Source organism: Apaloderma vittatum, unplaced genomic scaffold, assembly GCF_000703405.1.
Source record: "Apaloderma vittatum isolate BGI_N311 unplaced genomic scaffold, ASM70340v1 scaffold40479, whole genome shotgun sequence".
Lineage (NCBI taxonomy): Eukaryota > Metazoa > Chordata > Aves > Trogoniformes > Trogonidae > Apaloderma > Apaloderma vittatum.
The window spans coordinates 1-21,729 of NW_009736525.1; the positions used below are offsets into that span (position 1 = coordinate 1).

Sequence of the window (21,729 nt, forward strand, 5' to 3'; positions counted from 1 at the left end):
CCAGGGAGCTGTGGGTGACAGCCTCGCCTCGTCGGCGCTGGCAAGGGGCAAGAGGAATCAGCATGTGTCAGCTAATCACTCTCTGAAATTACGTAGAAAATTAACAGGGCGGGGAGGGGGGAAATAACGAGGCTTGCTTGGCCTTCCGAGACAGGAGATGAGCGACATAACTTGCGGTGATGTCGGGGAGAAAGTGGAGATGGTTCATGGATGCAGGGGGTAAAACTGCCGGTACCTTTAGCGGCCATGGCACAGGTGGAGCGTGGGAAGCAGCAGTTTCCAGAACGGACCACATTGTGTTCTGTGCTCTGGAAATGCTGCGCGTTTGACGGGTTTGAAACACGCAGCCTTCAGACTTAAGGACTTTCTTCGGCCTTGTTCAGAGCAGAGAATCAGAGACACTTGACATGTTTTTTATCTTTGATATAAGAACAGAGACCATGATGTGACTTTTTAAAAAAAAATAGAAGGGGTTGATTCTCTGCAGTTTTCTGTTGAAATCACTGGTTTATTGGCACTTACTCTGTTCTTTTTTTCCCAGGGAGTTTGGTATAAGCAGTTTCAGACGAACAAGCTCCACTTAACCAAAACAATGTTTGCAGATTTGGACTATGATATTGAGGAAGATAAGATGTGAGTATTTCACTTGCCTTTCCCTGTTTTTTTTTTATTAACAATAGAAATAGTCCTTGCAGCCAAGATCTGATGGGAAGAGATAAATTTACTTGCTTCTGACGCTGTGTGCTGAAGGGTGAGACTTGCTGTTGAGTCCTGATTTCTTGCTCCCTCTGAGGACTGGGGACAAGGCATTGTGCTGGTGAGCAGAGGAGAATGCTTTCTGTTGCTCTGCAATGACTACCCAGCATTTCCGATTGCAAAGCAACGCTGACAGATCTTCTGTAAATTAGTGACCTTAGCCAGAGCTCACATTTATAGTAGAGGAAATATAATAAGGTGCAAGAAGAAGTGGAGAGAAACTCTTGACTCCTTAGGTCTGTAAGGAGGAGGACACAAGCATTTCCTGAGCAAGTAAAAGTTTGATGAGATTAGCGGTTAATTTAACATGGTGCACTCATCTTGCGTCTCATTTATGCTCTGCAAGTTTTCCTCTCCTGCCAGCGCTAAGAGCGGGTGTAATATTCTCTAAGACGTGATGGTGTTTCCTTAGTGGCTAGTGATGGTTGGGAGTGTCTCTCCCACCTTTAATTCTTGCAGTCTCAAAAAAGACAGCCCAGAATGTCTTTCTGCTGGCAGAGATAGATAATGTATGAATTCAAACATGCAGTGCCCCTTATGCTTTCAGCTTGTATCGACTGAGATATCGAAGTTGTTTCATACACAGATGGCTCTCCTGACTGTATCTGGTTCTTCTCAGCCCACTCTTTGTCATTGTAGGGGGATCCCCACTGTGCCCGGGACAGTGACCCTGAAGAAGGACTCTCAGAACTTGATTGGGATCAGCATTGGGGGAGGGGCACAGTACTGCCCCTGCCTGTACATCGTCCAGGTGGGCACTCGGGGAGGAGGAATAAACCTTTTTTGTAGAACAGCGTTGGCCTGAGAGGTGGAAAGTGTGTAGAGTCGTCTGCTATTTGTTTTTCTAAAAGGGGGACACATCATCTCCCTTTCCAGTGAAGGACATTTCCTTACCCTAGTACCCAATAGGCGTGGAAGAATTACATGAAGACTTCTGAAATTATCCTTCTCCTTGGATAGCAGGATAGAATTCACAGGAGATGTTCTCAACATCAGGAAATCTTGTGCTTGAGGACCTACATCCCGGAGGCAGGAACTTCTCTAGAGAATGAGATGATCAGCCCCCCTCTTAGTTAGGAAAAGGGAAGAACTACAGCTTCACCATGAACAAAGTAGTTAAACAGGAGGAATGTAATTGTCCCTTTTTTGTTCTTTAGCCCTGCATTCACCTTTCACTCTCTCTTGATTTGACTCCCTGTGCTCTGTCTCCTCCCTGCTAGGTGTTCGATAACACTCCAGCAGCCATAGACGGCACCGTAGCAGCTGGAGATGAAATCACAGGAGTGAATGGGAAGTCCGTCAAAGGGAAGACCAAGGTGGAGGTGGCCAAGATGATACAGATGGTAAAGGTGAGAGGTAGGAGGGGGCCACTGGAGCTTCTGGGTCGTAGTTTACAGTTTATTGTCCGTTAGTGAAGGAAGCCACTGGTGCTTGCTGTCAGCACAGTAGTTTTGGATTTGCTCTTTCTACAGGGAGAAGTGACAATACACTACAACAAGCTTCAGGCTGACCCAAAGCAGGGCAAGTCTTTGGATATCGGTAAGACTGGTTTCTTTCTCCCTAGAGTGTTAAAATAACACAGAGGAGTGGAAGATTGGTCCCAGCTACAACAGAAATAAAATTCTGGTTCCATTCTTCCTCTCAACTTAGTAATTTTCAATTGGATACTGTCAAAGAGAATTACAGGTTTAAAAGAATCCTTCCCTGATTCTCTAAAATAGTCTTGGAACTTAAATCGAGGTTTGACTGTTGTTGCATGAGACTTGTTTTTTCTGTGCCGTGTTTAGCATGGATGGTGAAACTCAATGAGATACTAATTTATTTATTTTTTAGCGTATGTGAGTTGCACTGATCTGTTGAGAGTTTCAGCTGTACACAGGAATGCAGCTATCAAAAAACACTTGTTGCAGTTTTGCAGCTTGGAGAACAGTGATGAAATACCATAAATTTTATGGGAGAGGGGAGGCTTTGTTACTAAAACAAAATGTGTGTTTTGAGCTAAGCCTATAGAGCTGTCTTCTTTGCATGGTCTACTTTTCTCACTTCCCTAAAAAAAAAATTTATCCTTTTTTGCCTTCATTTCTTTTCATGGTGATTAAGGTGCTAATGAATTGACAGGGGTTCAGGAAAATGGGGAGAACTGGCATGGATTTCCAGGGAAGCATATGTGCAGTGAGAATATGGTATTTTCCAGAGATGCCAAACACTGTGGCTCCAGCTGAGTTCTGGATGCTGCAGGCACTTGGCACCCCTCCCTGCAAGTTTGCCTCTGAATCAATGTAGCTGAGTAATCTGATTCTAACGAGGTCTCTAGTAAATTTACAGGGTATGACCACCAAAGACAGAAATGAATTCAATGAAGGAGCAACAAAAGGGCTTGTCTAAGATTCAGAAGATCAAAGTAAGCAAAGGGATAACTTTGAGCATTAAATCCTGTTTTTCTTGCTCTCAGCCTCGTCTCCTGACTTCAGTTAAAGTAACACAGAAGTAGCCTAAGCAGAGGTTGGTTCCAGATACCGTATAGGTAGCTTATAGTGAAGTGATTGATTGGAATAGCCTTGCAAAAGAAGTGCCAGAGCTCTGTTGATTGAAGCATATAGGATGTGAGAGCACAACAGATAGGCAAGATAGAGGAAGTGCTGTGCACGGCTGGACCAAACATCTAGTATCTGTGGTGTTCCTTTGCTGCTTGATACCTCAGTAGCAAATTACGTTCAGTATATTCAATGTCTGAGAGTTCAGTGAACTATGCTTAGTGAGCTTTTCACGCCCATGGAAATGACCCTGACCCTGGTTTTGCAACTCTCTTTTGGCCTTTAGTGTTGAAGAAGGTAAAGCATCGACTGGTAGAGAACATGAGCTCGGGGACAGCGGATGCCTTGGGATTGAGCCGGGCCATACTTTGCAATGGTGAGTAGTGGCTGGGAGGGTGTCTTCTTAAGGGAACACTTGGCCTCTTGTGGTTGTCTGCTTTTTATTGTTACTTGCATGTCCCACGTTTTTCCTTCATGATTCCGTCTGCTGTGTCTCACTGCTGTGATTTCCTCTGCCCTTCCTGAGGGATATATCTTGGCATTGGGGCTGTTTAAATGTTAGCTAAAGTCCAATTAATTTAAAGCAGGGACCCACTCAATGAACGCCGCTAGGTGATGACCCCACACTGTGCACTAAGTTTGCAGCTATTTTAAAAGCTTCCCATGTTGGACCAAGGGAGAGGCATTAAGAAGTGAGGGAAATTTGAACCCAAGGTATGAAACTGGTATTTTTGTAGACTGTGTCCTGGATTTGACTGTTACAATTCTGTATTCTGATGCTTGTTTCCATTCAGATGGATTGGTGAAGAGACTGGAGGAGCTGGAGAGGACTGCAGAGTTATACAAAGGTAAACTCTGTCTCGCAACAGACACCAGGTGGGAGGGAAGGATGTCTCTGTTATGTTTCAGTGAAATGGCTTAAATGCTTTTTCTGGCTTCCACCACAGGCTTGACAGAGCACACCAAGAGTCTTCTCAGAGCTTTCTTTGAGCTATCGCAGACACACAGAGGTAAAGAGTCTGAGCAAAGAGAGCAGAAATCTTTGACCTCCAGTGTCAGGAGTTGCAGTCAGTGTTTAACATGTGCAATACTCTTCCCCAAAGAAAACTTGAGCATTGCAGAAATGAGCTGGGAAGGGCTGCCCTCTTGTCATTAGCTGCTGTGGTGCTAACCCCTGCACAGGGGTTACTGAAGAAATGCCCTGCCAGCTTCGGGTCTTTAGGGGATATGTAGCATCATTTCCCAGTGAGTGCAAGGTTGTGGGAACAAGCTATGCTGGAGGCAAGATTCTTCACCCGCGCCAACTTCTTTCATCTATTTGTATTTATTACCCTCATCCAGCATTTGGAGATGTTTTCTCTGTCATTGGTGTACGGGAGCCACAGCCAGCTGCCAGTGAAGCCTTTGTGAAGTTCGCTGATGCCCATCGCAACATTGAGAAGTTTGGGATTCACCTTCTGAAAACAATTAAGCCGGTAAAGAATTTAACCATAGGAGGAAAGGGTCTGGAGAAGAGGGGAGCCTAGAAAGACAGCAGTCTGTCTTTGAAGGTGTGGTGTTTTGTTGTGGGAAGGACTGTCTTTGTCTGCTTTCCTTCAGGGAGCTCTCTTCCTAAAGAACTTAAGAGGTAACATAGTGAATATATAAATCTTATCCCTTTGATTTTTGCACATGAATATATTCGTTCCCTTTTCTTTTGGGGGAATGAGGAGGTAGTTTGATCAGTGTAGTCCCTAGAGCCCTTTCCCTCATATTGGTACCCATAATTAAAAGATATCACTAAATTTGAAAAGAGTTTAGATAAGCAGTCCAGGAACAATTTAAGGATTGCAGTCAATGTGTTTGAGTCCCCAGGCATCCACTTAGTTTAGCAAAGAGAATATTTAACGTTGATTTGAGCACTGCTTTGGAGTGCCATATTGGGTAGTGGGCCTTTGAATCAGGGACAGTGGTTGCCAGGACCAATCAAAAAGGAAACGAGTTGAAAGAAGATGAATTCAGACTAGAGGTCAAGCACGCGTTTCTAACAGTGGAACTACTTGCCAGTGACAGTAATGGATGCTCTAGCCATGGCAATTCAATTCGAAGTCAAGATCAAACATTTCCTTTCAAATAGTTCAAAAAAGAGTTAACTCGAGGCAGTCTCATGACCTGTGCTGGTTAGAAGGTTGCACTTGATGAACTGTGGTCATGCTTTTAGGTCTTCCATTCAGCAACAGGATGTTTGCCTTGCAGATGCTTACTGACTTGAATACGTATTTGAATAAAGCCATCCCTGACACAAGGCTGACTATCAAAAAATACCTGGATGTCAAGTTTGAATATTTGGTGAGCTGCTTGGTTGTTGTTTTTTTTTGTGAGGGTGGGGAAGGATTAGTGCTGACTGAAATTAACTTTCATAGAATCATAGCCTGAGGATCACATACAGCCTCTACAATCACGTGTCCATCCTTCCACAATCTGTGCATGTGAATGCAATGTTTTTTCCAGTTCTTGGTCCACTGCCAGTTACTCAGGTTCAGACACCTGCTTTTAACCTAATAGTTCTCCCTGCTAGGAAAGATCTCCCACAATCCAGATGACTTATTTTCTACATGACCAAATTAATTTCCTTATTTATTTGTGAAGAGTTCTTATGCAACTTATGCTCTTGAACTGCCCCAGGTAGCTCTCCATTCTGTATTTTTCAGGTAGTTTTGGATAGTCCTTCTTTAGCCAAATTAAACAACTGTCAAATCCTGTTTGCTTTCATACAGACTTTGCCTTTTTTTGTTCTCCTCCATTCCACTCACCCTTTGTTTTCGACATCCAAAAAGGGTACGGTTGTTAAGTGCATCTGTTCTATAACTGTGGGAATCTATTTTCTTTTACCAGTCGAGAGAAGTATTTGGAGCTGCAGCCCTAAGGCAAGTGAATATGGCAGCATCTCTCCCCACATCAATCCTTCCCACAATTCTTTTTTTTTTTTTTCCTTCCTCTTTATTTATTCCCTCATCATACTTTTCGGGTACTGTGTTTTCCCAAATGGTAGACGGACACAGGATTTTTCTCTTTCTTGGGTCATACTAATATAAAGTATTTGCTCCTGTAATATAAATAATAAGCACCTTCTCTCTCCTCCACTGTTTTCTCTCCCCATCTTTCTCTAAATAGATTTTCTTTCCACCTGGGATGTTTAATATACTCCGATCCCATCATGCTTTCCCCAGTGTCCCTAGCTACAGCATTGAAGGAAGGCTTGAAACGGGTACAACCCTGTGGCTCTGGGTGATGGTGGAATTGCTTCTTTTAATATTTCCTTCTTATTTTGCTTTTTCCCTTTTTTTTTAATCCTGTGAAGTCTTACTGCCTGAAAGTCAAAGAGATGGACGATGAAGAATACAGCTGCATTGTGAGTACCGGTACTGTGGCAGTGACCACAGACTCTGTTTCTGCAGCTTCCCTCTGTGAGCTGCCTTGTCATTGCAAAAGCACTTCTGTGCCTGTGTGCATCCCAGCCAGTGAGTTCATCCTAAGAATTACAAACTTTTGTTCTTAACTTGTTAGAAATTGAAGATCCTGAAATGCTCCCTAGGAAATATCACTAGGAACTGCCATCGTGAATTGCTGGTGCTGTGGAGTAGTAGAGGGACCAGATGTCTCTTCTGCAGCTTGTTTGCTTGGTGGTTGCCTGTCTCAATGTTTAAGTAATATTAGCTTGTCTAAGGAGGATTAAGGTGTTACCTTCACAGATTCCATTTGTGTGTAGTGTACGGCTTATTGTTAATTCTGGACTTGTTGCTGAGAAATGGAGGTTTAGCTTCTCCAGCAAAACACATGTGAAAGCTGCATTTGTAGTTGAGGAAAATTGATTTAAGGATGTCTCTTAGCAGTATGTTTTTTCCTGAAAGTAGGCAGTTTAAAATCAGAAAATTTAAAAATAAATCTGGCAGCATTCTGTGTTAACAGTTTTCCATCTGGTTTGGAGTTTTACAACTAATCCTTAACAGCTGTGTTTAAGATAGCTAAGGGTATCCTCTACATGCCCAGTTTCTCTGCATTAAAGTAAATCTTGTTTTATCCTAGGTATTGATCTCAGAGCAGGAATTTGACTTTCTAGTATGCCACGTTCCCAGTGCCAGGAAGGAGTACAACTCTCATAACACAACATTTAATTGTATTATCTTTCCTGCTAAATGGGAGGGCAAGAATTTCAGTCTTGCTAAGCAAAGTAACCATCCATGGGTTGTGGTGCATGCAGTGTGCGTTACCAACCCGAGGTCTGTAATGGATTTTTATGTATGTTATGTTCACAGGTGCAAGAGAAGAAGGCTGTTTTACTGACAGGCCTGACCTCTTTCTCTCCAAACTGTTTTGCAGGACAGATCCCTCCCTGCTGTTTTCCAACTTTGTGTCTGGGTGGTTGTAGATACCACAGGGTTCCCCATGTAGATGTTCAATACGTTACACGATCCATATAAGACTCAGCTTGCGGAGGAGGGCGAAAGTTCTTGTGTGATTGGTGTAAATTCATATATCCCTGAGACCCTAGACTTTGTTTATTCACAGTGCCTGTCAACATAGTTCAGGTCAGAAGCCATTCCACTTCTCCATGCTGGGTTGAAAGGTGCCTCTCCTTTTGTCATTGCTTAGCAGCGATGCTTTTCTTTACAGTGGTTGTCACGTATTTGGCCTTCAGAGCAGCCCCTTTGGCTGCCGGTTTGTTGGTGCAGCTCAGTGTTCCTTGTGTCTCGTGCTGACTGCAGTTCCAGTGAGCTTGAGCAGGCCCTAGTAACCCAAGGTCATCATGAGTCCACGTCAGTGGGCAAACTCTGCATACAAGCACCATCATGGGAATCTCTAAAACAATGCTGTGTTTTTTGGCAGGCGTTGGGTGAACCCCTCTACCGGGTCAGCACTGGGAACTATGAATACCGCCTTATCCTACGTTGCCGGCAGGAGGCTCGCACGCGCTTTGCCAAGATGAGGAAGGATGTGCTAGAGAAAATAGAGCTCCTGGACCAGAAACACGGTGAGTACCGCTACTGTGTCTAGCTCCTGATGGGGTAAGGCCTTGACGCTCCTCCTGTGTCTTAACTCACAAGTCTTTGCTGAAGAACCCTTTTTGTGACTGTGCCCGAGACACCTGCTCTTGGGGCCCGAAAGGGATTAACTCATAGGGGACTCTAGCTAATACTGGCCAGAGAGGCTCGATCACAGCCTTCGCGCTCTTCTGTGAAGAGCATTTTTGCCTCATTTGTTGCCAACTTGTCTCCACTACAGTGCAGGACATTGTGTTCCAGCTCCAACGTTTTGTCTCCACCATGTCCAAGTACTACGATGACTGCTATGCCGTGCTCCGAGATGCGGATGTCTTTCCCATCGAGGTGGACCTTGCCCGCACTACCCTCAACTACGGGCAGAAGGACACATACACAGATGGGGCAGAAGAAGAAGAAGAAGGAGGAGGAGGAAGTGAGAGAGAGGGTAGTGGGAAGGACACCAATGGTGAAAAGCTCATTGATGATGCCTGAGTGTGCCGGCCTGGCCAGGGGAAAGACTTTACAGACTGTTGTAAAAACATGTGTTTCATGTGGCGATTCGTCCTCCGTGACTTCTGTGTGTGTCCAGCCTGGGACTCCTCCTCTGCTTTGGGTGGGGGTAGCTGGTTGGATTGGGACCAGCCTCTGCTTTCCTCTCTCGTCCCTTGCTTATTTTCCTGGATATTCCTCTTTCCCCCCAAGAACTTCTGCTGCCCAGCTCAGGTACTGAGGTTGGGGAGGAAAATCCACACTGCCATGTGACTGTGTGCAAACAGGACGCTGCTGAGCACGTATGGGGTGTGCTGCTCCCCTCTGGCACGTGGGGAAGCCTGCTCAACACCTGGAGATGATTACAAATGGTGCGAACGGCCCCCTTCTGCGCTCCCCTTCTGCGATGGGGAAGTGTTAGCCACCAACATTGTTTTCTTCAACTCCCTGCTCACTGTCTTGAAGCCTAATTTAAGCTTCCTCTGTCTCTTACATCTGTCTCTAGGGGCTGCAGGACTGATTTTTGTTGGACAATCGCTCCCAGCACTCTGTGCCATTCTTCTTATGGAACAGGAGCAAGTCTGAACTGATGCCTAGAGCCGGTGGTGGTACATGTGATCTCATCACCACCCCCCAAACCAAGGGGCTGGGCGAAGCTCTCGAAACAGGGGCTGGCGTGCTGGGCTGCTGCAACCCTACTGCAAAGGTTTAGAAGTCTCTTCCCCTGGCTACCACACACACTCCATAGCTACACCCCGGGACTAGAGTCCTGCAGGATTTGGCTCTGCCCTTCCCTGAGGGAAGGAGGGATCTGCTTTGGGAAGGAGTCCTCCTACTCAGCTGAGATACCGAGGTGAACGTGACGGGTTCCTGGGAATGATTGCAAGGCCACATGCATTTCCTCTGCGTCTTTCTCCTCTTTCTCCTCTCCTACGGCTACTTGCGATGGAAAATAACTAAATGTGCAGCCAGTTCTGCACACTCTTCCCTTGCTCAGGGGCCAGGAGGAGCCACCTTAGAACCGTATAGGAGATGTCCCACCCTTAAATTACGGAGGAGAGACAGGCAGCCTTGTGGGGAGAGGAGGCCATGGCCCATAGGCAGGAGCTTTGAGAGTTTTTTTAATGCAAAGTGGGAAGGGTGTGCCACCTCCTGCTCTCCACTCTGCACGGCCTCTGCTGCCTCTGGGCCAGCCAGAAGCAGGAGCTCACATCCCATTCCCTGGCACAAAGGAAGAGGGGAAAGGAAAACCCCAAGGTAAGTGAGGCTGCTTTTTTCCTCCCTTCGCTTTTCTCCCTCCCTCCATCCCTGTGGGCTGATCCCAGATGCAGATGGCACTTTCTATTTTAGCCAGGAGTGGTGTGCTTCTGGGAGACAAGGGGTTTGACTTCTCTGTCATTGCATTCTAGTGGTAGTGAGAGATTTTATTTAAGAGCATTAATTTATGATCGAGATGTTTGGTTTATTTTTTTTTTTCTTTGAATTGTTTTCATCTCTGTGGGTGCCTGGAAGAAAGCCATCCATGGTCAAGCTGCTCTGGAAGATTTAAACAGACTCCGATGTAGTGACTCTTGTCTCTAATAAAGAAAAGTGTGACATTTTGTTTCCTCTCCTTCATGGCTTCTCTTTAGAGTTTTGTTTGTTCATCTTGCATTGGTTTTAATCTTAAAATATGATGATGAGAAGACGGGTGTCGTGCTGGCTGTTCTCTTTTTCTTGCTGGTATTGGTGGTTACTCTCTGTACCAATCTACAGTGACCACTGCAGCACAGGCTTCCAGAGGAGGAGGCTTATAAATGCCATGGAAAGGCCCCATGTCATACGAGCTCCTCTGCATCTTGGCTTGTCAGGAGGACACCAACCTTGTAAAGCCACCTGTTGCCTCGGTCCTTGCACCCCTCCAGGGTCAGCTTCTCCCCATGGCTCAGCTGTTGCATCACACGCTTGAGCTGATGCTTAAGTCCCTGATCCTCTTTCACAGCTGTTTCTTGTGCCAAAATACGGGAGCAGTTAAGAGGAACAGGGAAAACTCCTCAGTGGAGCCTGCCTGGAAGGCAAACGTGCAAGTTTTTTTGCAGCCTCACTGGTAGGGGGGCAGGAAAAGGGCTGGGTGTCTCATAACCCCCCCTGTAGAGAAATCTCATACCTTAAGGGCTTTTACGTGCTTCTGGGAAATGATTTCAGAGAGGGAGGCTTAGTGGGAAATGGTGACAAGGAAACAGAGGGGACCTTGTTCTAGCAACCTTCCCCAATGCTGACAAGAGCAGTTGCTTTCACGATGTGGATCTTGGACTTCTGTGGACCTCGGACCTCTGTGGAGCTGCTTCTTGGAGGAGGGCAGTATTGGTGAATAAGGGAAACCGGGCCTGGGGCAGACAAGGGTGTGGGGAAAGAGCTGTGGAGCAATGTGGTCAGCAGAGCAGAAATAGTGATCCCACCTTGCAGGGAGTAGCGAGTGAATGAACCTACAGGGCTTCACTGCCCTTTGTCACTCCTCGTTCTCCCAGAGCTTTGCAGCTGGGGTAGCTCATGGTGCTCAGTCTGATTGGGGACATTTCTAAGAAGGGTTAAACAGGAAAAAGCCCCAAGTCACTACTGTGACTGGCTCACAATCAGACCTAACCATGGTGTTGTTGGCCACGGTGGGACAGGGCACAGCCCCCATTGGGGTTTGCCTTCTCCCCTCCAATTTACCATTCTCATGCCTCTTCTTAAACTAACATTCCTCAGCAACTTTGTTTTGCTCATCATGAGCTGCTCTTTGCTTGGGAGCATCTAGAATGAAACCCTTCCCTTCCTGTCCCCACACCTCTTCTGGGTTTAAATGGTTTTATGGGTCCTGCATGCCTTGCCCATTGCCCATTAATTTGTAACACCTATTTTGACGGTCCCATGAACTGCCTTCCCTGAAGCCCTCTGCTTGGTTTTTGATCCCTTGCTACAGTCACAGGTCCCCCCCCAGGGGCCCCTGAGGTGAAGCAGTTCAGGAAACCGGAAGAAAGGGCTTTGGCCAGAGGTGTTTATAAAAGATCCTGTCCTAAAGCAGATTAGGAGTGGTTTAAGCATGCCAGGGAAGGTTGACCTCTCCGAATCTAGAAATCCACCGCTGTCATGGGAGTGAGAGGGTCATGCCTGCCTTACCACGTGCTCCAGCACCCTCATTAGTGGCACCCAGGGGCTGGGGCTTGTCCTTCTGCCTTACCTTTGATTCCTTTATGTAACAGGGCTTTCTCTATTTAAACGGAAAACGCACACGCATCCGGTGCCGTTCCTGCACTTGGGACACGTTTACCTGCCCTGAAACCCTCACCCCCCACAGGGGTCAAGTTGTTCCCTTCATACGTCAACAGGACTCACTTCAGCCTAGATAAAACTGGCTCGCTGCTATTCCTGTGAGCAAGGCTCCGTCTCATAGCTGCTCACCTAATGGCATTAGTCTTTTCTTAGATGTCTTCTTCTTGCACCTCAGCAGCAGCCTTTAACCCAGCGCTTCTCTGCTTGCCAAAGTGGCATCATGTGTTGCTGTCCCCACTTTACCGCCCACGAAAGATGCTTCGGATGCAGGTGGTTGGAGCCTGTGCCCCACAGGTTTGGCAGTGCCCAAGGGAGGTGTTGCAGGGACCGCAGTGTCTCCCCCCCTGCCGTGCTGGCTGCACAGCTGGAGGTGGTCCAGATGATCCACCACCACCTTCCAACCCCACCGCCAGCTGGCCTGGCACTGTCCCCACCATGGCAGTGGGGCAGAGGAAACACACCAGACCAAAGTGTTACCAGATATGATTATAAAGAGTCTCTAATTGTTTGTGTTCTGTATTGTGACAATGCAGAAGGAAAAGAGTGTTCTTGGCAGCCTCTTCAAAAGACTTTCTCCAGGGCTGGTTTGGGAGTGAGGAAAGAAGAATTTTTTTTTTTAAATTTATTTTTTTGTGTGTGTGTTTAGGCTGCTCTGAGCCTGTGTTGTACCAGCATGGGTGCAGGATGCAAGTAGACATATCACTGGCTAGGTATGTGGACATATGTACATAAGGACCAGCTATTCTTATACCTCTTCCTCTCACCTCTTACATCTGGTTTTGTCTCAACTTCCTCCACCCCATATCTCATGTACCCTTCCACGTTGAGGTGCATGCAAACAAGGCCAGTTTTATAATATCCCTGTTCTTCTGCTCTGGCTAAAACCTGTCCCTCTCCACCATCTGGTCAATGTTGCAGTTGTCTCGTGCCAACATTTCCCCGTCCCCCTCAGGACACCCACCACCCTCCCCGCTCTGCTCCTCTGCCATGTGGTTGGCCTCCTCACTGGCCGCCACTACGGCGTTATCAGTGCTGTGGGCCAGCTGGTGATTGTCGCTGCTGTGCTCCTCAGCTTCCTGCACATCGGACTCTGCTTCCTCGGTGTCGCTCCCACCGCCCGCAGAAGGGTTCTTCTCCGGGGGAGGGTCTTTCTTCTTCCCTCGGTTCAGGCAGCAGTAGGTGGCCATGGCCAGGAAGAGAGCAGAGAGCACCACCTCTGAGCCTGCCAGGTAGAAGATTACCTCGTAGTTCTTGAGGGCATCAACCAAACGGCCTGGTGGTTGGAGAAGAAATGAGACAGTTAGCATCAGCTCAGGCACTCCTACGTGGACAACCCAGCAAAGACAGACACCAGCTGCGTTTGGCTGATGACCCATTTTTCAAGTGAAGAGCAAGAAGCATGAATATCTAAAAATCACCCTAGGCAAGAGCCACACTGTACCACCAGGGAAAGCACTCTACGAGTGCAGGGTTGGTGTTTTCCCATGTTTGGACAAGGTTAAATAATTGTGACACGCTCATGTTATGGTCTTGTGTCGTGGTGGGCCATTTTCTTCTTACTAAGGTGAGATCAGCCTCTGAGGACTTGGCTTGCCCAGTCCCAGAAAAGAAACAGAATTTGAGAGGCATTTCTATTCCTTAAGCTATTGTGTTAGGAAAACATTCAGAGCAGAAGAAACATCTCTTCGGCAGAGAAGTCCCTTTGATTGGCCCATATCTCATGATTTCCCTGCCAAAGAGGTGCTCTCAATGTGTCTTATGAATGCACTGGGGCTGGCACTGGAGGGAGTGTTCCCAGTCCCTGGTACTGGGGAGCCTGAGCCACCACCCTACTGCAGTCAGGATGGTGACATGGTGACCAGAGTCTTCATCCTGGTCCCTGCACGCTCTAGACTGCACATGTGATTCCCCCAGTCCTTGCTCAGCTAAGGTGCATGGCCCAAAATCAGCCCCCAGGACACGCTGTGGTGCCTCCTGGAGCAGTCATGGGAGGCATGTGCCGAATTCCTCGGTGGGTGAATGTTGACCCAAGCCGGACGGCGAGTGAGGAGCCTGTGTGCATGCGGCGCATGCGTGCATATGTGTGTGTGTGTGTGTGTGCATACAGCTTATCCTGTGCCAAACCCCCTCAGCCCCACGGAGCGGGAAGCAGCTCAGGAGGATTACACCAAACAAAGCCACTTTGTTCAACCCCCTTCTTCCAGCCGAGAACTGCTACCCTAAGGCCGAGACATGGGGTTTGCCAGCACACTCAAGCTTCCTGCAACAGGGGGGCCCTGCAGCGGTGGGTATCCCCACCTCAGAGGAAAGGTTGGTATCACGACTTGGCTCCTCTTTGGTGACCCTGCACCATGTGGGTACACACAGTAGCAAGGCAGGGAAGAACTGAAACAGGAGGGCTAAGGGATCTCCCCCATCACCACCCAGCAGTGTGCCTTGCTCCTCAGAGCAATCTCCATCTCTCTCCATGATCTCTATGCAGCTGCCTCTGAGGCACAAAAATCTTGACCCTTCCTGGCCTGGGACTGCCAACTGCCCCTCAGCTTGTAAGGTGGGACATGAACTAATGTTAGCATCAAGAGGGTCTTCTCTTGGCCACCGATTTTTGCCTGAGAGATGGATGGGGTTGCTGAGGATGGGTTTTGCTCATAACTGGTGGTGTGTGCACTGGGGAAAGGATCATTCACAAGGAGATTTTCACTGATGGGCTTTAGCCCCTGTGCTGCAGCTGAAGGAAGGGAGTTCAGGAAGCAATGAAGCGGTTCCTGCCTGGGATTTGCCCATGGTCTGTCCTCGACCCTTCCTCACAAATTGCACATGCAGGGAACTTCAGATCATTGGGAAATAAGCCTTTGGTGTGATCTGGCCTTCTCAGACCTGATCAGACACTTAACAGTATCTTTCATCAGCCTCTTGGATGAAGGGTCTCTCCCCACTGAACAGCCTATTTCTGAGCTGCATGTGGGCCATGGATCCTACCAGGGACTGTGGCCTAGACTAGTCTGGTTGAGAAGCTGTGAGTGTCTTAATCCTCTTAGAAAAGTGTACCAGCAAATGCCTCAGGTGGCTCTACAAACGGTTTTGACTTGATTGACGCCAAAATGCCTATGCCTTGGGATCACGGTCAACACAAATTGACACTCTTATTCACAGCACCAGTCAAAAGATCATGGACATCAAGGAGAACATGAAAGACCCTCACTTTGTCCTGCTTAAGGCTCTGAAATGTTTGCCTGCATCACATGCCTGGCCCTACACATAACATGTTTTTTCCAACATTTGCACTGAAGACAGAGATCTGGATTCTAGTGTGAAAGAAAGGGAAGTGCCGCTGGCTTGGATTGAGGGACATGAGAAGTCAGACCACTCTGCATAGATCTGTATCCTGCCATCACTCAGCTCTCAGAGCAAGGCAGAGAGAGAAATACCACTTGCTATCTCCTGTCCCGGCTCAGATTCTGTGTTGCGGTCCATGGAGTGAGGCTGGGAGCTCTCACTTCAGATCTCAGCTTACCTGCAGAGGGTGGTCCAATGAGCACAGCGAAAGCCTCGATAAGCAGGACCAGCCCGATGGCGCTGGAGAACTTCTGGGAGCCAACGATGGCCATCAGCACCTCAAACTGCAGTGCCCCCACCATGCCATAAGAGATGCCAAAAAAGACGCAGAAGATGACCAGCCCCGTGTAATTGCTGGCCCTGGCACTGCAGATGTCTGTCAAGCCATTGAAGAGCATAGAGAAGCTGAACAGGTATGCCACGTGAGGACGGACCCACTTCAGCCCTGCCACCATACCGCAGGCTGGGCGGGCAAAGATGTCTATGAAACCAATGATGGAGAGCAAGAATGCGGCCTCTGTGTCTGGTACACCCGTGTCCTTGGCATAGTTGACCAGCAATATGGGGGGCACAAAGAGACCCAAGACCAGGATGAACTTTGAAATAGTGTAAATGATAAACCCTCGGTTGGAAAAGATACTAAAATCCAGAAGCTTCTTTCCTTTCTTGGGCTTCTTCTTGATTTTCTTTGTTTTCTTGGTTCCATCAGTGGTGCTGACTCCCTCCTCTGATTTCCCTCCTATGGGCAGCATCTCCTTGGCTTCATATTTGTCCTGAGCTTTCCCCATTTTCCGCTTCATGCCCATGTCCAGGGGTCTCATGACTGCCCCGCAAGTGCAGCAGTTAAGCAGCAGGCCCCCCATGATAAGGAACCCTCCTCGCCAACCAAACTTCTCCAGCAGCACTTGCCCCAGTGGAGAGAGGGAGGAAAGGAAGACAGGACTCCCAGCGGCAGCCAGTCCATTGGCAAGAGGCCGACGCTTGTCAAAGTAGGTGCCCAGCATGATCAGTGAGGGCTGGAAGTTCAACGCCATACCCAGACCTACACAAGGGTGAGAGCCAGGAAAGAGACAGGGAGTGCAAAAACATGAGATGTGTATTGCAACAAGCTGAAAACTCCCCTCAAACTATCCTAGTCCTAAAATCCAACGATGGGATTCACATGTTCCTCAGAAGCCTCTACTCCTTCATGTTGGTGGGCTGTCCCCCTATGAACATGAGCTAACTCAGCCTGTTTACCTGATGTGTCTTTGAATCAGGTAGCTGTGGCCATGTTTAGACAGGACCTGTGCCTTAACAGGGATTTTGCCTTTCTCCCCTACCACTATATACTGATGCCACTCCAGTTGCCATGATCACCGAGCATCATATATGTTTCTGCTGTCCCTCTCCTCTCAGCCACAGGCCCTGCCTGTTTAGAGCCAGCAGATGCATCTCCCTCAAGTGTAAGGTTCAGGACGAGGTGCTTCCTGTGGGCAGACGCAAAGACGTGAGGGGAGACTTGGTGCTAGACATGGCAATGCTAAAGGGAGATACAACATGGTCTTGGCTCTTCCCCTGGTAAGTTTTTGTTCCCCCTATCTCGACTCCTGGGGTTCTCACCTGTCAGCACGCCAGCTGTCAAATAGAGCTCAATGATATTGGTGGTAAAAGATGCCAGGATCATCCCAGAGGAAGCTAGCAGCCCACCGATGAGCATTACAGGGCGGCAGCCAAACTGGTTCACCATGATGCTGCATACTGGTCCTGGGAGGAAACAGAGGAGTTAGATAGAGTAGGAGACCAGAAGGAGACAGGACAACTGGGAAGGGGCAGCCAGCCCAAGCAGGACACTCAACAAAGATGAAACCCTAATGATGGAGATCACTACCTGGCTGCTTAGATACATGTTCACTGTGCCTTGCCAAGGGAGAGAAGCTGTGGAGACCTCTGCTTTGTCCTGCCTTCAGCCCCCAGTTCCCTGGGAACAAGAAGGGCTTGGTGGGATGGAGGCAGCACTTCAGCAATGGGAGAAAACCTTGTGTCAACCGAGAGGCAGGTGGGATGACCCCTGAGGTCTCCTGGGGCAGAGGAAACAGAGCCATGAAATGCAGCACGCTTCTAGAAGAAAAGTGGTGGGGTCATTGTATTCTGCATGTCGGTTCGTAACTAGGCCAGTGAGCGTGGGGCAAGCCTATGGGGACATGGTCTGGGCCTGTAGCAGTGCAGGAAAAGCAGAAATTGGGGAGGATGTAGTATGTCCAAGCATCACCTGTCCCGTAGAGCATGGCCAACATGATGGAGGAGATCCAGGCTGTGTCACTGTAGCCCACATGGAAATCTTTCATGAGCTCCTTGAAGTAGACACTGACGGCTTTGGGGAAGGCATAGGAGAAGCCGGTGATCACGAAGCAGCCAAGGAGCACAATCCAGCCCCAGCCACCATCTGGAGGCTTCACGGGAGCTGGGAGCTGCCCTTCCTCTGGGTCAGGTCTCCCCATCGTCTAGCCTGGGAGGTGAAAGGCAGGCCGGGTGGAGGTAGACAAACAGAGAGAGCAAGTAAGAAATCTCCAGGTGCTGCAAGAAGAGAAAAGCAAAGTAGGCAAACATTTACCACAAGGTTTCTCTTCATGCCTATTACCTCTGAGCCCTGAGAACCTCCCTGGGCAAATCACATTCTCTCTCTGCACCTTCATCCTGCCAGGCAAAGCAGGATGGCTTCAGGATGCAAGGGCAAGCCACAGCTGGGCAGAGGTGAAAAGCTCCCCCTAAGTCTGGGGCAGCTCACAGCTGCTTGACCCCTGGTCAGATGCAGCCAAGCAGGGCTACAGCTCCCAGCTGAGACTGGAGAAGTGCACCTGACGTGGTGAGCCACCAGGATCTGCAGCACTCCATTTGCTCCATATCCAGCCTTGCCTGCAGGCTGGTGTGAGATGAGAGCCAGCAATGTGAACCTCTTTCAGCTCCCAAGATCTTTCTTTGATCCTCTCCTGTCCCTGTTGCTCCGGTCAAGAGCCCTCCAGGACCTGCCCTGTTACAGAAGCCTCCACAAGTGAGGCACAGGAGATCTATCAAGCCCGCTGTGTTTTCCTCTGGGAGGCCCCAGGGCCCTCGTCCTCCATTCCCTGCTGTGAGGGGCCAGATTTGGGAAATAGGTGAAGGGGGAGAGCATGGCAAACCACTGGTTATTTGCATGCCAGAGAGATTAGGGCTCTGTACCTACACAGAGGGGCTGGAACAAAGCCTAAGTGGGGGGGAGAAGAAGGGAATTAGAGGGGATGTCTTGTGAGTCGCTCTTGGGGCTCTTAAGCTGCCCAAGAATTTTGCTCCAGTTGGCTGCTGTGGGGATGTTTTTCTCATTTCTCCCCTAGGCACCAAGTCTCTGCCATATTTCTTCCAGCACCATTGGCCTCACTTTCTTAGTCAGCCAGGCTTATTTTCACATCTGTATGCAAAACTGTCACTGGACTTTGGTTATAGATGCTCCCCTAAGTAGTATTAGAAATCAAGGGGGCTTTGTGGGGTCCAGTTTGCCCTGTCACCGTGTTGCTGGCCGTGCGCTCCCAACATGAGTCCTACCTCCTCCCCAGCTCCCTTGGCTGAAGAACTATGAGACGGTGGCAATGCTCCCATCCCTTGGCACCAGCAGGTGTGGAAAATGCCAGCAGTCACATACTGACTGGAGACTGCCAAGAGGGCCAGGACACTTCTATGGATGGGGCACACAGGAGTGGCACCTGGGAGTTTTGGATTTGGGTGTATTTCTCAAGGAAGTTCCTCTTTGTGTCCTCCAAGCAACAGGGACAACCTCACCTAATTCCCATAGCTGCCATTGCTCTGCACAATAAAGTGCGAATCATTTTAGCAAAAGCATGGACGGCACAAGTTGGGACAGAACCCAGGTAAAGGGGTCTTGTTTGGCAAGAGATGGTCCTACCCCAGGACACCCCTGAACCTTGAAGAAAAGGAGAGTGACTGGTCTTTCTTAGGTTGCAGGAGTTTCAGCATGCAGAGCAAAGGCTGTAAATAAGGCTGGGAATTGTTCTGAGAGCAGTCTGAAACTCTAGTTTAGGGAATGCTGAAGGAGTAACTTTAAAGACAACTAGGTCAGTTCTGGACCCCTCAGTAAGTGACATGACACCAACACCCACAGTGCATCAACGTGAGGTGGCAGAAAACGGTCTTGTCTTGTTGGTTTTAGTCAGGTGCCCAAGCCAAGGCTGACCTGTGGAGGGAAGGGTGAGGTAAGAGTCACCAGCCATATCCCTCCTTCCCCTTCCCAGGGGACACTTGCTTCTGAAAATGCAGGGAGAAATTGTTCACTGCAGCACCCAGTCATCTGCCACCACTACAGGTCCCTGATGCAGAGCTCCCCAAACCTTCGGGACCCCGTCAGCCATGACAAAAGGAAGCAGGATCTGGCTCTGAGTATGGATTGGGACAGCTCTTTGGGATGGCCGTATCCTAACAGCTCTGAGGCTGAACAACAGGAGCTGCATAGGCTACTCCATTCTCTCCCCACCGTCCCGGGTCTCAAGGACTGTGGCAAGGGGCAGAGGCATGAACTGAGAACAGGGTGCTATAATGACATTTTCAAGGGAAAGAATCATTGCAAGGAAGAAAAGATAATTATCCATTCTCCAGACACCCACCCCTTTCCCTTCACACCCTTTCCAGCATTATCTGGATCACTGGCACCGAGAGAGCCAGACTGAGCTCAGCTCAGATTCTGCCATTACCTGCCCGCTGCTCCTCTCCCAGCTCCACCTGACTGACAAGCAAGGTACAGCTGTACAAAAGGTGACCTGCTGCAGAACCACAGTGATCTCTCAACTAGTCCTGGTGCTCCACCACTGCACTATCTGCTGTGCAGAGATACTTCAAATAAGAATGAATGTAGCTAGACGTACCCTGAGCCTTTTTATCCAAGCTCCTCTCCCTGTCTCACTCTTCTTGATCTCGTCCTGCACCACAAATGAAATGAAGCAATAAAACCATTGCAATTAATCTTTTTTCTACCCTCCCCCAGCTTCCTATCAAGAAAATATTTGTTCATCTGTGCTAGGCCCTTCAGAGATTTCTGTAGCCTGTCGATGATGACTCAACAGCATCTGATTTTGAAGAGCCTGTTGGATAAAAATACATGGTAGTGTCTGAGTTTGTATCTGGATGGGTACTTGTGCAAGTAGTACTTTCTTGGTGCTACAGAACTGTACAGCAAGGCATGAAAGCACTTTTACCTGCCTGCTGCTAGATGTTGGCTGAATAAGATGAGGTGTACCAGAGGAGTTCACTCAAGGAGGAACCTCCAAAGCCAATATGCTCTAGCATAGCTCTACTGGAGAATTATCCCAGCTTTAAGTCAGGCAGTTCAGAGCTGCCTTGTTCCTAACACCACGGCACATATGCCAGCTCTTCTGCTCACGGCTGCGCGCGGTAGTCATACCTTGTTCCCTGCACCTGCCTTTGCACACTGTACAGCTTGCTATTATTTTCTCCTCAGTTAAGGAGCTTTATTCATAGGTAAAAATACCACATGTAAGTTCACTTGCACCTAAAAGCTCATCAGCACAGGCACCTGCCCTTTCCCGTGCATCACAGGTGGGTGGGTCAGAGATGGCACTGCTGCAGGTGGGTGCCAAGAGCAGGTTTGTGCTGACACTGGAATTCACAAGCCCAGTTTGGGAGAGTGAAGGCCATGGCAGGTTCAGCCATGTCTGCCAGTCCCTGTGGATGCACAGAGAGCACAGAACAGCCTGTGCGGGATGATGCCCAGCAGAGCCCCAGCGTACCAGGCAAGCTACATCCAGGAGGATCCACATAAATGCTAGGGTGGCTCCTAGTACTTCCACACAGTATGGAGGTGGCGGGGGTCGGTTTATTAAATGCAAGGGCTACAGTTCATGCCACCAGCCTCCCCAGACCACAGACAACACCCTGGGAAAACATTTGTTAGAGAATTGAATGAGCACAGGCCCTGGGACGAGCTGTCTCGCTGGTGGCCGGTGCCGAGGGTGCAGGCATCTCTCCACGCCACTGACCTGTGCAATGAAGCGACGACCTCCTGTGCAGGGGCTGAGCGGACCCCTCAGCAGCCCTCTCTTCTCCCTCTGGCTGCCAATTCCTGGCTCGAGGGTGCCCAGTTAGATGGTCCCACCAGCTCTTTGCTCCATGGTGGCCATGTTGTCAGCCAGGTGCGGGGCGATGCCTGCAGGAGTCCAGTACCCGATGTAGGGTCTCTTGTGACCCCGCTCCTTCCTTCGGGCAACTATGTCCTCACCAGAGAGCTAATCCCCCACTCAGCCTGTTTTCCTCTGGCT

At 48.8% G+C, this 21,729-nt stretch overlaps 2 protein-coding genes across 2 annotated transcripts; one reads left to right on the plus strand and one right to left on the minus strand.

The window, feature by feature from the left end:
- Window positions 1-540: 540 nt before the first annotated feature.
- On the plus strand, window positions 541-8,867 carry PICK1 (protein interacting with PRKCA 1). The gene is made up of 12 exons (XM_009876993.1): window positions 541-633; window positions 1,396-1,507; window positions 1,977-2,105; window positions 2,229-2,295; window positions 3,577-3,666; window positions 4,085-4,138; window positions 4,238-4,300; window positions 4,632-4,765; window positions 5,526-5,618; window positions 6,631-6,681; window positions 8,157-8,301; window positions 8,553-8,867. The coding sequence occupies exons 1-12, from the start codon at window positions 593-595 to the stop codon at window positions 8,801-8,803; spliced, it is 1,230 nt and encodes a 409-aa protein (XP_009875295.1). The 5' UTR covers window positions 541-592; the 3' UTR covers window positions 8,804-8,867.
- A 3,714-nt stretch (window positions 8,868-12,581) lies between these two features.
- Window positions 12,582-20,703, minus strand: SLC16A8 (solute carrier family 16 (monocarboxylate transporter), member 8). Its single transcript, XM_009876994.1, has 5 exons — window positions 20,650-20,703; window positions 17,682-17,986; window positions 17,033-17,176; window positions 15,609-16,472; window positions 12,582-13,367 (listed from the first exon to the last, which is right to left on the minus strand). The coding sequence occupies exons 2-5, from the start codon at window positions 17,908-17,910 to the stop codon at window positions 12,973-12,975; spliced, it is 1,632 nt and encodes a 543-aa protein (XP_009875296.1). The 5' UTR covers window positions 17,911-17,986; window positions 20,650-20,703; the 3' UTR covers window positions 12,582-12,972.
- Between the last annotated feature and the right edge of the window lie 1,026 nt (window positions 20,704-21,729).

Excerpts from the sequence above, each read along its gene's own strand:
- SLC16A8 (XM_009876994.1), bottom strand. The coding sequence starts at position 17,910 with ATGGGGAGACCTGACCCAGAGGAAGGGCAGCTCCCAGCTCCCGTGAAG. Across the intron at positions 17,177-17,681 it reads GGCCATGCTCTACGGGACAG|GACCAGTATGCAGCATCATG; the intron begins GTGATGCTTGGA and ends GTTTCCTCCCAG. Across the intron at positions 13,368-15,608 it reads CATTGGACCACCCTCTGCAG|GCCGTTTGGTTGATGCCCTC; the intron begins GTAAGCTGAGAT and ends TCCAACCACCAG.
- PICK1 (XM_009876993.1), top strand. The coding sequence starts at position 593 with ATGTTTGCAGATTTGGACTATGATATTGAGGAAGATAAGAT. Across the intron at positions 2,106-2,228 it reads AGATGATACAGATGGTAAAG|GGAGAAGTGACAATACACTA; the intron begins GTGAGAGGTAGG and ends CTCTTTCTACAG. Across the intron at positions 2,296-3,576 it reads GGGCAAGTCTTTGGATATCG|TGTTGAAGAAGGTAAAGCAT; the intron begins GTAAGACTGGTT and ends TTTGGCCTTTAG.